Below are 14,103 nucleotides of genomic sequence, written 5' to 3'. Positions count from 1 at the left end.
AGAGTCTGTTTTCTTGCCTTTTCCATCTTGGAGAGGCCACTTGCATTCCTTGGCTTACAAATCCCCCTTCTCCATCTTCAAGAACAGACTCTCCTTTATCACGTCAGACCACGTAGTCACATTTGCGGTGACAGTCAGGAAAAGGGCTCCACTTTTAAGAGTTAATAAGATTATATTGGGCCCATTCAGCTAATCCAAGATAATCTCCCATCTAAAAGTCTGTATTTTAACATTTTGCCACATTAGCCACATCATTCTATCATCTAAATCTTTGAGAGCAGGTATGTGCGTTGTGCTGCTTGAATACCTAGTACTTCCATGTGCATTTCCTAAGAACAAGAACATTTCATTTATGTCTCCACCTTAAGTACAGTTATCAAATTCAAGTAATTTAACACTGATATAAAGCATATAGCCTGTATTACAATTTTTTCATGTCTCTGTAAATCCTTCTTGGCCTTTTCCCCTCCATTATTAGATCCAGTCATGATCATGTACTGCATTTAATTGCCATTGTCTCTTTAGTCGATCTTTTTTTTTCTTAATTGTGGAAACATATATACAACTTAAACTCTCCCATCGCAACCACTCCCAAGCGTACTATTCCGTGGAATTAATCACATTCACAATGTTGTGCTACCCTCACTACCATCTGTTACCAGAACTTTCCCATCACCCCCAACAGAAACGCTGTGTTCACTATGTTTTAACTCCCTATTTCCCTCCCTCCTGCCCCTAGTAAATTGTACTTTACTTTCTGTCTCTATGAATTTGAATATTCCAGTTATTTCCTATTAGTGGAGTCATACAGTTTCTGTCCCTTTGTGTCTGACTTATTTTACTCAACACTATTCACTGTTCATCTGTGCAGTAGCATGTATTAGAACTTCGTTCTTTTTTAAGGCTGAATGATATTCCATTGTGTTCCTACACCAGATTTTGTTTATGTGCTGATAGACATTTTGGTTGCATCCATTTTTTTACTATTGTGAATAATGCAGCTATAAACATTGGTTTTCAGTTATCTAACCTAGTCCCTACTTTCAGTTCTTTAGGGTATATTCTCAGAAGTGTGATTGCCAGGTCATATGTTAGTTCTGTCTTTAACTTTTTGAGAAACTGCCAAGCTATTTTCCATAGTGACTGTACCATTTTCCATGCTCTCCAGTGAGGTACTAAGGTTCTCATTTCTCTGTATCCTTGCCAGCATTGTTTATTTTCTAGTATTTAAATGATAGCCATTCTAGTGGATATGAGGTTCTTATTTCACTTGTGTATTGGTATTATTTAGAAGTCTGTTTTTAGATATAATTTTTCTAAATTATCTCATGGATTTCTTAAATCAGAATTCTTACTCCAACTAAGAAGAAAGATTGAATTTTGAGACTCCTCTGGGTGGGTCCTGCAGCTAAAAATGATCTGATTATATATGGCTTTTACTCTCTCTGCTGAGCAGGAATTTGGTGACATTAGAGTTACCATGAGTCTGATTACCCAGAGGAGCAATTGTACAACCTTACTGAAAGCTGCTCTTGGGTTGTGGAAACAGCGGAATCTGTGGTCATACCTAATGTGGAGCTGTTCTCAGGAATATTCAGTCAGCTTTCTTCTGGGCAACAGAAACATTTTATCAAGAAATCAGGAAAGAAGGCTGGATATCTACAGCAGAGCAGCTGTGCAAAGAATATGCTCCTGTTTATCCCTGGGGAATTTAGGGATTTAAGACTCCAGAGCCTTCATTAGCTCTTGTGTACCTTATTTTCCCCATTCCTCATTCCTTTTTTTCCTTCCAAAGTTTTGTTCATTTGTTTATTTTCTTCTTATAAAAACAATACATTCTCTGTAGTAATATCAGAAAATACAGACTGACCGGAGATAATCCCGATTAACACCCCTTATGCCTTGTTTTTCTGATCTTTCCCGCTAGTCCTAGCATCAGACTCCAGGTGCAAACTTGGTGTTTAGAATGGACTGCCTTCCTCCCTGCCACAAAATCAGTATGAATCATAAAATTCTACGTCAACATTCTTCCACCATCTCAGCCCCTTTTATCTGGGAATTTCTAAGCATATGAATAGAAAAGAATGGCTTCCTTCCCTGTCCTTCTCTCCATGCTTTTGTCATTCAAACAGTGTAAGATTTAAAGTGGAATTGATAAATTGTGCTAAATAGCACTCAGAGGAGTATCATCTTAGCTCCTGCATCAAGCTCCTGGTCAAGTCTAAAAACAAATACAAAAGAGATTTTGTGAATTAGAGATTGTGGGGCAAATGTTCTTGTAGTGAAGCTTAAGAAATGGAGTGGGGTAGTAATAAAAGTACAGGATCGCCATGCCCTCGATCCTGTATCACCCCAAAAATAAGTTACTTAAGTTTTCACCTGGCTTCTGAAGTCTGAACTAACGGTTTTGGTTCTGGGGCCTAGGGCGACTACGTGCACAAGTCTGTGTTTATCATTTTCTTCCAAGGCGATCAGCTGAAAAACAGAGTCAAGAAAATCTGTGAAGGGTAAGAGAAACGTGCCTCCGCCCAAGAAGACACAACTATTCCACTGAACTGTGAAACCTCAGAATAAAGAATAGTGAAACACAAATTGTTGTTAGTTTACTCTGACATGTGAATATATTTTTTGATAATGTTAGAACTCCTTCAAACAATTAGAAATAGCCTAGGTTAATTATTTTTTAAATACCATCAGAACTAGTTTCCTTACTTTGGAAAAAAAATAGTTTGCACTCATAGTTTCTAAATGCCACACTATTCTGGGATGGTGGGTCTGCCTACCTAGTCTATTGTCATGGTACTGTGTCCTTAAAATTTTCTGAAATTTTGCGCATTTAATCTTTTATTCCTTGCCATGTTTTTCCTATAATGTACAATATAATTTGCTTTTTCTTTTTTAAATCTCAAGGGAATTTAATAGGTACAGAGAATGTCAAGTTAGTTCAAATGTTAATGCTGTATCTTTAGGCCTCTTTGCCTAAATAGCTGTCATTGATTAGTGCATCAGTGTGAACTAATATTGTTTTGGCCTGTTAAGTAATTTAGGATTACGTTCAGAAATTATTTAAACTGCATAGGTGGATACGCTATGGTGTTCCTCAGGCTGTGTCTGTGTTCCAGGTTCCGAGCCTCCCTCTACCCCTGCCCCGAGACACCACAGGAGAGGAAGGAAATGGCTTCTGGAGTTAATACCAGGATTGATGATCTCCAAATGGTACACAGAGGGCTGAAGGGAATTTGTTTTTGTGAAATACTATGAGAAGACCATTCTCCTTACTTGAAAGATACCTGTAGCAGCTTAAGCTACCAAAAAAAAAAAAGAATGTCCATTGGTAATGTACCCCACTGAGAACTAGGGAGAAGTCTCAGGAAGTGACTATAAAAAATTGCGTTAGTTATCTCGAAATGAGACAGGATTGCTCTGCATCTGGAGTTGTTCAATTCCCTTCCACTTTGTGAATCTCAGATTTTTTTATAATAAAAATAATAAATATGTTTAGTTAAAGAAAAAACAGGTAATACAGAATTATGTGCAAAGTAACTTTTGTGCCTTCTCACCCCAGATGCCCCAGGCACAGCCACTGTTAGCAGCTGGATGTCACCTTAGATCTTAACTACATTCTAACCAAAAAGTACTGGGTATGGTTTTTGTACCCAAAAAGAGATTGCATTAGTTTTTTAACCAAATTGCAGCATGTGCAGTTTACAGCCACCATGGTTGTCATGGGGTTCTAAGGGAGGAGTCATGGTTTATGCATACTTGGAAGGAAAAGGATGGCAGATTGGTGCTTTGTGTCTTTTGAAAAATGAATGTGATGATTGCCTTCTTGACACGTTAATAAACATTCTTAATCCCAAAGGCAGTTTCTTCCTGCAATGGCAAAATTGTCAAGAGGTATGTTGTAACTCCCATTTCAACTCCCTTTTTTAAAATCCTTCCCTCTACCACACTTTGTTTATGACCCACCCACCTGACCTATTGCCAGCTCCCTTGAGATGTACTTATCTATTTAACCAGAAGCGAGTTTAAGAAATTCCAGTGGATGGCCTTGTTCTGGGTCCTAGGGCTGTCGTATCTCCTCCCAGGCTTATGGATGAATTTAAAGAACACATGCAGTAGACAGGATAAATGACATGAATTTGATATTTAAAAATCCAGATATATGAACTGAAACTTTAAAAAGGATTGAATACCAAGGAGTATGATAGGGAAAGAGAAAAGCACGTAAAATATTGCTTGCAAATCTATATAGCATACTTCCTGAAGAAGTATTAATTACTTCTCAAATTAATTTGAGATAGTCAATAAGCAGAAGGAGAGTAAGTAACTTTGTGCCTTCATTCTCAGCTGACTCAAGCATTTCTCTTGTATGGCTTTTAATTTTTTTTTTAAATCTCTCTATGGAGGTCAGCTTTCTCTGCCCAGTATAGTTTTTTAGTAAGTAATTATTTTTTTTTGAACAGATTGAAGAACCATCACATCAAGCTATGATGGAGATTTGTACTTAAAATGGGCAGTATATAGCTTTTTCCTCTTCATGAGCTGAGGAGATTTAAGTAAAAATCCCATGCACATCTCATGCAGAAACATGACTGGTTGGTTGCTTGGCCAGTTCCTTCCAGTTGGGAGGATGAGGCTTAGCCCCTCTTCTGCTATTGAAACCTTTAGTATTTGGCAATAAACAAGGCAGTGGAATGAAAAATGCGCCGCCCTTTCCTCCACCTCTAGTCTAGGTGATGTGATTCTTTTGAAAGAAATTTGTGCTTGTTTCTAAAGGATCCAAATGGAAGCAGTTTTCCCCATGACAAAAGGGTAAAGCTTTGTCTGCCTCCATGATGACAGTGGTATGTGGCAGTCTAAATCCACTCTGAAGGCTGTGGGTCCTGTTCCCACAGTACCTCCTGCTGTGTGTTCCCCTGGTATGGGGTCTGTCCTGGCATAGACAGATGGTGGTGTTCACCACTGCCTCGTACCTACTGTTCCTGATGCTGGCTTATAGTCAGGGATTCTTGCTATTCTTAAGTGTGGGCTTGTGGACGTTGTCTGCTCCTGGACCTGTGCTGCTCATTTCTTTGAGTCTAGCATAGGCTCCATGTAGGGACGCACTCTCTTTAATGATATGGGTAAAAACCAGAGACATGCATTTGTTTTGATGTGTCTCCTCAAGATTGGTGATAAGATTAAATGTATAGAGAAGCTAAAAAAAAAAAAACATTTTCTCAGGTTCCTCTTCAGCTTGAAGCTGAATGAACACGAATCTTAGTGACAGAAATCTAATTTCTTGTAATGTGTCCTAAAAAGAAGCCATTATGGCCAGAAGAAAAAAAACAAACATATCCAGCTACCCTTTTCAGAAAGCTGTGTCACTTTGCCATTCATATCCAGAGACTAAGATTGGTGGTAGAAGGGTCCCTGCCTTACTCTTGTTTTCTCCCGAAAGGTTCTGAATCAAACGGAAGATCACCGCCAGCGGGTTCTGCAGGCAGCTGCGAAGAACATCCGGGTCTGGTTCATCAAGGTGCGAAAGATGAAGGCCATCTACCACACCCTGAACCTGTGCAACATAGACGTGACCCAAAAGTGCCTGATCGCTGAGGTCTGGTGCCCCGTCACTGACCTTGACTCCATCCAGTTTGCACTCAGAAGGGGCACGGTGAGTCCCTCACAGCTAGCAGTGTGCCTGCAGCCAGGAAGAGAAGTTCCCATCAATAGTAACATTCATTAATTTTCATTTTTATTGCATGTTTATTTCAGTGTTCTTTAATATGCTACTCTTTGTATCCTGACAATACAGTTCACATATAGACCTAGAGTATTATTCTTATTTTACCAATCTAGAAACTGTGGTTCAGAAAGTTTAAATGAATTGGTCATAGACTCATGATTCTTCAGGGTAGCTTATGACTAGAACATAAATTTCTTGATCCATTCTCTCTGCCCATGAGACTACTTCTGTAGTAAGACCCATGCAAGTGCTCTGTTCAGGACTCTAAAATATGGGCCAGGAAGGGTACAGAGTTGTAAAAAAACATGTCCTTAAATACCTTATGGTTCATTAGAAGAGGCTATCATGCATAGTATAAGACAGTCTGTGCTAAGAGTGGTTTATGTCTGTGGAGGGAGCATCCTGGCTTCTCCAATTAGGGTGATGGAAAAAGGCTTCAAAAAGAAATTGGCATTTGACAGGACTCTGATAAATGGGTAGGATGTTGATTAGAATGATGAAAAGAAAATATTGTGGACAAAGGCAGGATGTACAGTGTGTGAGTGCATGGCTGGGCATGAACAGCAATTGTAACAGGTTAGCCAGAAGAGTGGGAGGTAAACCTGGACCAAGTGGATTAGAACCTAATTGTGAAGAGTCTTAAATAGCAGGTTAGAGGGTTTGAATTTTATTCCATAGGGAGTAGAGGACATTGGAAGGTTTTTGTTTGTTTGTTTTTTTGTTTTTTTTTGCATGGGCAGGCACCAGGAATCAAACCCAGGTCTCCGGCATAGCAGGCAAGGACTCTGCCTGCTGAGCCACCATTGTACCGCCCCATTGGAAGGTATTTAGCAGCAAAGGGACACTATTAAAGCAAAGTCTTAAAGACATAATCTGTTGATAGTATTTTAGATTCAATTGAGGAATAGAAAAAGTGTGTCAGTCAGTTAGGAGATTATTGTAGACAGTGTAGTAAGTGATAACGACCCCTAGGGTAGGATTTGACAGTGGGAAAAGAAATTAATGATGAAACTGCAAGACATTCTGAACGAAGAATCAACAGGCCAACAGGTATACTGGTTCCTAGCAAGATGCAGGAGAAAGAACTTGAAAAAAAAAATGTTTCTGAGGCATCAAAGTGGAGTGGTTAGAAGAACAATGCTTCCATTAATGGAAATAAAAGTTCAGCAAGAGAAACCTATGGGTAAAGATAGAAGTTCATTTTCAATCATATTGAGGTGCTAGATGGAAATGTTGAGCAGGTAGTGGGACAGGTCTGTGATAGAGAGAGCAAAATTAAAGAAGTGGGATTTGTGGGAGTAAAAGGTGGTGGAAGTACTTCCAAGTAGGAAGACTGTACAGAGAAAATAAGGAAACTAAAGCTAGACCTTGAGAACCTGCCATGTGATGGAGCAGGTAAGAGGAGGAAGAGCCAGCAAAGAGAGAGAAAAGAAATGGTTGGTGAGCAGGAGGGGAACTCCTGAGGAATAAAGATTTTCACCAAAGAAAAGGGGAACATCTCCATTGTCAGACGCTTGCATATGGGAGAAAAGACTTTTGGATCTGGAAATGAGCCAGTCACTTTGAGTGAGGGTAGTCAGCCGGACTGCAGTGGCTTAGGGAGTTAATAGTAGATGAGGAAGAAGGAGTGGCAGAGAATGTACTTTGTTTTCTCCATAAAAGGAGGAGAAAATGATAGTAAATCATTGAAATAAGTCATAGATAAAGATGTCTCCAGACAAGATATTCCACATTTTTTTTGGGGGGGGGGAGGGGCTACACATATTTTTTTCATAGTAAAGATGTTCTTCCTGAGACTTAATTTAAATCTTACACTGTAAATTTTATACCTAATCCCTGTTTCCCCAAAGACTGGGAAAGATAGCCTACAATTGGAATTTTTAATGAGTGCTGTTGAGATATAATTACATAAAAGAAAATGGACATATTTTATGTGTACAGTTTGATGAGTTTTGATAAATATATTCACCTTTATAACCACCGCAGCAGTTAAGAGGATCACCTGATTTTGATGTATGTGCTTGATGTCCCGCAGGAACACAGTGGCTCCACTGTGCCCTCCATTTTGAACAGGATGCAGACAAATCAGACTCCCCCAACCTATAACAAAACCAATAAGTTCACATATGGCTTTCAGAATATAGTAGATGCTTATGGAATTGGCACTTACCGAGAGATAAATCCAGGTAAAAAAGCTCAAATCTTTTCCCTTTAGCAGTTTTTTGGTTTGTTTTTTTTTAATGCCTCACTTTAAATGCTGGTGACCAACTTCAAATGAGATGTTGTGAAGACCTCAGTGCTAGTGAAATTCCTGTAAGGCGGCGTCCATTTTGACATAGGGAATGAGGTTTATCACTGGAAGCACAACCTTTAAGAGGTGGGGATGAGCTCATCAGAATGGATTCTTCCATGTGCCCTCACTACTGTAAGACACTTTGCCTTTCTCTAGCAAATCATTTGCAGGAGCCACTTTAAGCAAAAGGTTTTTTCAGAGCTAGCTGATATTTTAAAATCTTTTCTTCCTGGCTTCTCTGTTCTTGGTAGGATAGAGAAAATACAGCAATTATTGCTCATTTCAAGCACAAGGTAGATTTCTCCTGTTTGGAGAGTTAATTATTATTCTGAGAATCTGAGGATGCATTTTCACCTGGAGCCCTCTGCAGAACCTGCTTTGCTCCAGGTTATAGTGTTTCCCTCCCCCCCCACACCTGTTAGCTTTATTCAGTTGGGAAATGGTTTTTGCACAGAGAAGAAAGTCATCCTGCTGAGGAGCAGTCTCCCAAAGTTTAGAAAAAGAGAATCAAGGAACAAATCATACTGCTTGCAAGGGCTAAAGACGAAACCTTCATTTCCTGTGTTCTTGTTTGAAATAACAGCAAAAGTTCAAAGTTCATCAGAGCTGCTCTGTGAGGATGATTTTTCCTTGACAGTCCATCTGACCAGCAGCTCACATTATATTGGTCTTACAGTATAGTGTACATAGAAGAATGTGATATTTTGCTGTTGCAGTTTTCCGTACTTACCTTTTTCCCTATTTTATTTAATGTTTTTATAGCTCCATATACCATCATTACCTTCCCTTTCCTATTTGCTGTGATGTTTGGAGACTTTGGCCATGGCATTTTGATGACCCTTTTTGCTGTGTGGATGGTGTTAAGGGAGAGCCGGATCCTCTCCCAGAAAAATGAGAATGAGGTAATGTTTATGTTATGTCTGCATTGGACTGAACCTTTATAATTGCTTAAGTATTCACTGCAGAAATAATGATCTGGACTTATCAAAATTTTATCCATGAATTTATTAAAAGGGAATAGAGAAGTCATGTTTATTTTAACACTAAAGAGGCTGTGGGCTGTATAAGTGAATTTCTTGTTAGCATTGTATTTTTTTTTTTTACCTTTGCAGTAGTTCATGCAGTAACTTTTTGTGGTGTGACTTGGTGGGACTCATGAGTCTATACAACCCCTTTCGATCATGTTCACCTTTAACACGGTATTATTACTTATGTTAGCATTGTATTTTGTCTTTAGCTCAAGCTGTATCGACCAGGGTGGGGTAAAGTGGTATGAGAGGAAAGGGCTCATAAATTCCAAACAGCATTGTCAAAACACATGCTGCTGTGAGTACATCCTTACTGACGTCTTTCTTTTTCTCAGATGTTTAGCACTGTGTTCAGTGGTCGATACATTATTCTGTTGATGGGTGTGTTCTCCATTTACACTGGCCTCATCTACAATGACTGCTTTTCCAAGTCTCTTAATATCTTCGGGTCATCCTGGAGCGTCCGGCCAATGTTTACTTTATATAATTGGACGTAAGTTGCAGAAAAAACTTAAAAGTCAAAGCTTATTCGTTTCATGATGAGCAGTGGTTTTCAAGATAAGCAATAAACTAACATTTCTTCAGGAAGTGGTTGTTAACAGTTTCCCTATTTCAGGAGAGTGCATAGTCTCTTTTTTATGCTCTCATCTGTGAAACGCTTTGTGACCTTATCAGCAGTATCAAGGAATTGTCACTGAATTAGGCATATTGATTCTTTCTATAAATTTAAAACAGAGTCTCAGAATTCCCTATTTGGTTATATATGTGTATTTAATTTTTCTTTTCGTCATCTTGATTCCCTGTCACGCTCATTCTCAGGTATTAGTCCCTCCTCTTATACTGATGAGACTGTTTGAGAAGAAAGATGACTGTAATAGTTTCTTTAGGGGTCAGTTTCTAGACCCCATTAATTTCTCTCGCCATCAAAAATGAATGACTTTTATTAAGAATTAGTGATTGTACATGTAGAATGGAATGATTTCTAATTGTTTTGTTAATTCTTTTTTTAATTAATAAAAATAAATAAATAAATAAAAAATAAATGACTTTGACTTGCCAAAACCCAACCAAAACCATTCCTGCCAATCCTAAAGAACACCCAGGGTTTCATATAAGATTCCACAAAGGTTCCATGCACTAGGGTAACTTTCCAGAAACCTACAATATCCTGATGGTTCCCTGGACCAGATAAGTCCTGAAATGCAGAGGGGTCAGCCTCTCCAAAACATCAACTAGCTCCACCCCCCATCCCATATTATCGACAGCCCCTTCCAACATGAAAAAGTTAGAATGGGCATAGCCCAAATATCACTAAAGAGTGGGAGAAAGATCAAAGGTGATGGTGGAGTTATACAGTGAAGGTAGGGTTTAACAAATGAGTATGATTGCTGAATCAGCATATTGATTTTTCTTTTAGTATCCAGTATCTTTGAGCAGCTAGAAATAAAAACCTAAAATTGTGGAACTGTAGCCTATACCAAACTCTGAAATTTGTTCTACAACTAATTGTTGAAATGTGCTTTGAAATTTATTGCTTTTTTGCATATATGTTATTTTTCATAAAATAGAAAAAATATACTATGTACTTAATGTTCAAAAAAAAGATAAATGACTTAAGTGTCCTTAGGAAATGTACACAGAGGTGTTAAGTGTTCAAGAAGCATATCTGTCCAGAGTACATCAAAGCCATAAGGACCTCAGGAGCCAAATATCTTTTTCCTGTACTGCATTTTTCTGAGACGGCTAATAATATTGATTGTTATAGGTGAGGAGAAATGTGTGCAAAAGCATAGAGATGAAATGTCACAGTAAACCTACCCTCAAATATTTAGGAAAGAGAGAGGCTGAGGGATGGAGAGGAAGAGAAAGTGAGTGGGTGGGCAAATGTTGCAAAATGTTAAAGTTGGTGAATCTGGATATCTGGGGAGGTTATGTTGGAGTTCTCTGTATGGACTTGGTATTATTTTTAACTGTCCTATAAATTACTTCAAAATAAAAATTAAAATAATAAATAAATGTGGTTTTTCTCCTAACATAAAAGGGAGGAGACTCTTCGGGGGAACCCTGTTCTCCAACTGAACCCAGCTGTCCCTGGAGTTTTTGGTGGACCATACCCTTTTGGCATTGATCCAGTAAGTGTACTTCTTCCCTGTATGTCTAGTCCAAAATTTATTAACTAGAACCCTTAAACAAGAGAATAAAGATTAATAGCTATTTGACATATTTTTGGAAATCCTTAGTATATCTGTCCAGAGTACATCAAAGCCATAAGGACCTTAAGTGTACTCAGGAGCCAAATATCTTTTTCCTGTACTGCATTTTTCTGAGACGGCTAATAATATCGATTGTTATAGGTGAGGAGAAATGTGTGCAAAAGCATAGAGATGAAATGTCACAGTAAATTACTTTAATTATTATAATAGCTAATGTTTCTTTTTTTTAATTTATTTTTTATTTTTTAAAATACCAAAAAACACCAAACGCAAACATTCTTAACTTTTGATTATTCCATTCTACATATATAATCAGTAATTCACAATATCATCACATAGTTGCATATTCATCATCATGATAATTTCTTGGAACATTTGCATCTATTCAGAAAAAGAAATAAAAAGAAACCAGAAAAAAAACAAACATATCATACCCCTTACCCCTTGCTTTCATTTACCACTAGCATTTCAAACTAAATTTATTTTAACATTTGTTCCCCCTATTATTTATTTTTATTCCATATGTTTTACTCGTCTGTTGATATAGTAGCTAAAAGGAGCATCAGACACAAGGTTTTCACATTCACAGAGTCTCATTGTGAAAGCTCTATCATTGTTCAGTCATCATCAAGAAACATGGCTACTGGAACACAGGTCTACATTTTCAGGCAGTTCCCTCCATCCTTTCCATTACATCTTGACTAACAAGGTGATATCTATTTAATGCGTAAGAATAACCTCCAGGATAACCTCTCGACTCTATTTGAAATCTCTCAGCCATTGTACTTTATTTTGTTTCATTTCACTCTTCCCCTTTTTGGTCGAGAAGGTTTTCTCAATTCCTTGATGCTGAGTCTCAGCTCATTCTAGGGGTTTTCTCGATCCCTTGATGCTGAGTTTCAGCTCATTCTAGGATTTCTGTCCCACGTTGCCAGGAAGGTCCACACCCCTGGGAATCATGTCCCACATCGACAGGGGGAGGGTGGTGAGTTTTGTTGTTGTGTTGGCTGAGAGAGAGAGGCCACATCAAAAGAGGTTCTCTTGGAGGTGACTCTTAGGCCTAATTTTAAATAGGCTTGACCTATCCTTTGTGGGGTTAAGTTTCATATGAACAAATCCCAAGACTGGGGGCTCAGCCTATAGCTTTGGTTGTCCACACTGCTTGTGAAAATATCAAGAATTCAACTTGGGGAAGTTGAATTTTCCCCCTTTCTCACCATTCCCTGAAGGGGACTTTGCAAATACTTTTTTATTCACTGTGCAAATCACTCTGGGATTTATCAGGGCATCACTCTGGGCAAACCAACAAAATCTCATGTCCTACTCAAGGTTCCATGTACTTATGGTGTTCGATTAAGCTGTCCACGTAAGTTATATTACGAAATGCACTAGTCAAAATATAAATTTTGTACCAAATAACATTTTTTGCTTTAGTCTCACACATAAGTTAACATTTTAAAATATTAATTACCATCTATTTTCAGCACCCTGTAGTAATGACATTCCTTTGTTCTTCCTCATGCAAAAACGTTTTTAAAATTTGTACATTTAGTCACTATCATTATACACACTAGGCATTCCTAGATTATACCATCTCAGTCTTTATCGTCTTTCTTTCTGATTTCATTTGTGCCCCCAGCCCTCCTCCCTCTATCATTCTCACATTCGGCTTCATTCAGTGTTTTAACATAATTGTATTACAGTTAGATAGTATTGTGCTGTCCATTTCTGAGTTTTTACATTCAGTCCTATTGCACAATCAGTATCCCTTCAGCTCCAATTACCCAATATTTTACCCTTGTCTCTGTTACAAACGCATTCTCCAAGTATATTCACTAATGTCAGTTCATAACAGTGAGACCATACAGTATTTGTCCTTTTGTTTCTTGCTTATCTCACTCAGCATAATGTCCTTAATGTCAACCCATGTTGTTACATACTGCATAACTTTATTCTGTCTTACAGCTGCGTAATATTCCATCGTATGTATATACCACAGTTTGTTGTTTAGCCACTCATCTGTTAATGGACATTTTGGCTCTTTCCGTCTCTTCGCAGTTGTAAATAATGAAGCTATAAACATTAGTGTGCAAATGTCCGTTTGTGTCCTTGCCTTCATGTCCTCTGAGTAGATACCTAACAATGGTATTGCTGGGTCATATGGCAATTCTATATTTAGCTTTTTGAGGAACCACCAAACTGTCTTCCACAGCGGTTGTACCATTTGACATTTCCAACAACAGTGGATAAGTGTGCCTCTTTCTCCACATCCTCTCCAGCACTTGTCATTTTCTGTTTTATTGATAATGGCCATTCTGGTGGGTGTGAGATGATATCTCATTGTGGTTTTGATTTGCAATTCCCTAATAGCCAGGGAATTTGAGCATCTCTTCATGTGCCTTTTGGCCATTTGTATTTCCTGTTCTGAGAAGTGTCTGTTCAAGTCCTTTGCCCATTTTGTAATTGTGTTGGCTGTCTTTTTGTTGTTGAGTTGAACAATCTCTTTATAAATTCTGAATACTAGACCTTTATCTGATATGTCGTTTCCAAATATTGTCTCCCATTGTGTAGGCTGTCTTTTTACTTTCTTGATGAAGTTCTTTGATATGCAAAAGTGTTTAATTTTGAGGAGTTCCCATTTATTTATTTTTTCAGTGCTTGTGCTTTGGGTGTAAGGTCTAGAAAACCACCTCCTAGTATAAGATTTATAAGATATTTCCCTACATTTTCTTCTAACAGTTTTATGATCTTAGATCTAATGTTTAGGTCTTTGATCCATTTTGAGTTAATTTTTGTATAGGGTGTGAGATATGGGTTCTCTTTCATTCTTTTGCATATGGA

The 14,103-nt window shown here is 38.1% G+C and overlaps 1 protein-coding gene across 6 annotated transcripts in view; it reads left to right on the top strand.

Annotated features, from left to right (window-relative positions):
* The window catches only part of ATP6V0A1 (ATPase H+ transporting V0 subunit a1), a 72,745-nt gene that overhangs the window by 31,053 nt on the left and 27,589 nt on the right, over window positions 1-14,103 (top strand). For all 6 annotated transcript variants that reach the window (XR_013177517.1, XM_077164342.1, XM_077164345.1 and 3 more), the window contains 7 exons: window positions 2,425-2,507; window positions 3,123-3,216; window positions 5,444-5,656; window positions 7,764-7,914; window positions 8,784-8,923; window positions 9,385-9,542; window positions 11,091-11,181. Coding sequence is in view for 5 of the 6 variants with exons in the window: in XM_077164342.1 (XP_077020457.1) it covers window positions 2,425-2,507; window positions 3,123-3,216; window positions 5,444-5,656; window positions 7,764-7,914; window positions 8,784-8,923; window positions 9,385-9,542; window positions 11,091-11,181 (930 nt within the window). In the remaining variant the exon portion in view is untranslated. The remainder of the gene's footprint in view (window positions 1-2,424; window positions 2,508-3,122; window positions 3,217-5,443; window positions 5,657-7,763; window positions 7,915-8,783; window positions 8,924-9,384; window positions 9,543-11,090; window positions 11,182-14,103) is intronic.

This window comes from Tamandua tetradactyla, chromosome 6 (genome assembly GCF_023851605.1).
Source record: "Tamandua tetradactyla isolate mTamTet1 chromosome 6, mTamTet1.pri, whole genome shotgun sequence".
NCBI classification, from domain to species: Eukaryota; Metazoa; Chordata; class Mammalia; order Pilosa; family Myrmecophagidae; genus Tamandua; species Tamandua tetradactyla.
This window is presented reverse-complemented; position numbering and strand designations above follow the sequence as displayed.